Genomic DNA, 1737 nt, shown 5'->3' on the forward strand with positions numbered 1-1737 from the left:
GACTAGAATGCCAATCCCAGCGCTGGACATGCTGCTCAGGGGGCTGGAAGTGCCCATTTCAGAGCTGGGAATGCTGTCCTGCCTTCAGGAACACCACTCTGGTGGCCAGGAATACAAATTCAGAGCTGGAAATGTGCTCTGGGGCAGCCTAGGAATGGTAGTGTAGTTCCAGAAATGCTGCTCGGGGTGCTGGGAATGCCAATCCCAGAGTGGAGAATGCCAATCCCAGAGCTGAGAATGCCAATCCCAGAGCTGGGAATGCCAATCCCAAAGCTGGGAATGCCAATCCCAGAGCTGAGAATGCCAATCCCACAGCTGTGAATGCCAATCCCAGAACCGATAATGCCAATCCCAGAGCTGGGAATGTCAATCCCAGATCTGAGAATGTCAATCCCAGAGCTGGGAACGCCAATCCCAAAGCTGGGAATGCGAATCCCACAGCTGGGAATGTCAATCCCAGATATAAGAATGACAATCCTAGAGTTGGGAATATTAATCCCAGAGTGGAGAATGCTATCCAAGCTCCAGGGATGACAATTCCAGAGTGGAGAATGCCCAGAGCTGGGAATGCCAATCCCAGAGTGGAGAATGCCAATCACAGAGCTGGGAATGCCAATCCCAGAGTTGGGAATGCCAATCCCAGAGCTGAAAATGCCAATCCCAGAGCTGAAAATGCCAATCCCAGAGCTGAGAATGCCAATCCCAGAGCTGAGAATGCCAATCCCAGAGCTGAAAATGCCAATCCCAGAGCTGAGAATGCCAATCTCAGAGTGGAGAATGCTATCCAAGCTCCAGGGATGTAAATTCCAGAGTGGAGAATGCCCAGACCTGGGAATGTCAATCCCAGAGTGGAGAATGCCAATCCCACAGCTGGGAATGCCATCCCAGAGCTGGGAATGCCAATCCCAGACTAAGAATGCCAATCCCAGAGCTGGGAATGCCAATCCCAAAGCTGGGAATGCCAATCCCAGAGCCAGGAAGGCCAATCCCAGATCTGATAATGCCAATCCCAGAGCCGATAATACCATCCCAGAGCTGGGAATGTCAATCCCAGACTAAGAATGCCAATCCCAGAGCTGATAATGCCAATCCCAGAGCCGGAAATGCCAATTCCAGATCTGGGAATACCATCCTGGAGCTGAGAATGCCAATCCCAGAGCCGATAGCGTCAATCCCAGAGCTGGGAATGCCAATCCCAGACCTGGGAATACCATCCTGGAGCTGAGAATGCCAATCCCAGAACTGGGAATGTCAATCCCAGAGCTGACAATGCCAATCCCAGAGTTGGGAATGCCAATTCCAGAGCGGAGAATGCCAATCCCAGATGTGGGAATGCCAATCCCAGACCTGGGAATGACATCCTGGAGCTGAGAATGCCAATCCCAGATGTGGGAATGCCAATCCCAGACCTGGGAATGCCATCCTGGAGCTGAGAATGCCAATCCCACATCTGGGAATGCCACACTCACCTTCCAGGTCGTCGGTCTCGTCGGCCCAGCTCACGGCTTTGGAGATGTAGGTGGGGCCCCCCCCGTCCTCCGCCAGGAAATCCGTGAGCGTCAGCGTCTTCCCCTTCTTCGGCTTCTTCTTTGCCGCCGCTGCCAGAGCGAGCAGAGACACAGATCAGAGCTGGGATGGAGCAGGGATGGAGAGGGGATGGGTGGGAATTGCACATGGAATGGGCAGGAAAGAGAGGAGAGGAAATGAGAGAGGGAATGGGCAGGAATGAGAGAGGGA

The 1737-nt window shown here is 53.3% G+C and overlaps 1 protein-coding gene across 1 annotated transcript in view; it reads right to left on the reverse strand.

The window, feature by feature from the left end:
• EIF4B (eukaryotic translation initiation factor 4B) overlaps positions 1–1623 on the reverse strand; it is a gene marked incomplete at both ends in the record, with an annotated part of 11570 nt that extends 9947 nt beyond the window's left edge. Inside the window, one exon of the mRNA XM_057388447.1 lies at positions 1470–1623. Within this exon, the coding sequence (XP_057244430.1) occupies positions 1470–1623 (154 nt within the window). The remainder of the gene's footprint in view (positions 1–1469) is intronic.
• Positions 1624–1737: the final 114 nt, after the last annotated feature.

Source organism: Malurus melanocephalus, unplaced genomic scaffold (genome assembly GCF_030028575.1).
Source record: "Malurus melanocephalus ecotype Western Australia unplaced genomic scaffold, MMel_1.1 scaffold_1941, whole genome shotgun sequence".
Taxonomy (NCBI): domain Eukaryota; kingdom Metazoa; phylum Chordata; class Aves; order Passeriformes; family Maluridae; genus Malurus; species Malurus melanocephalus.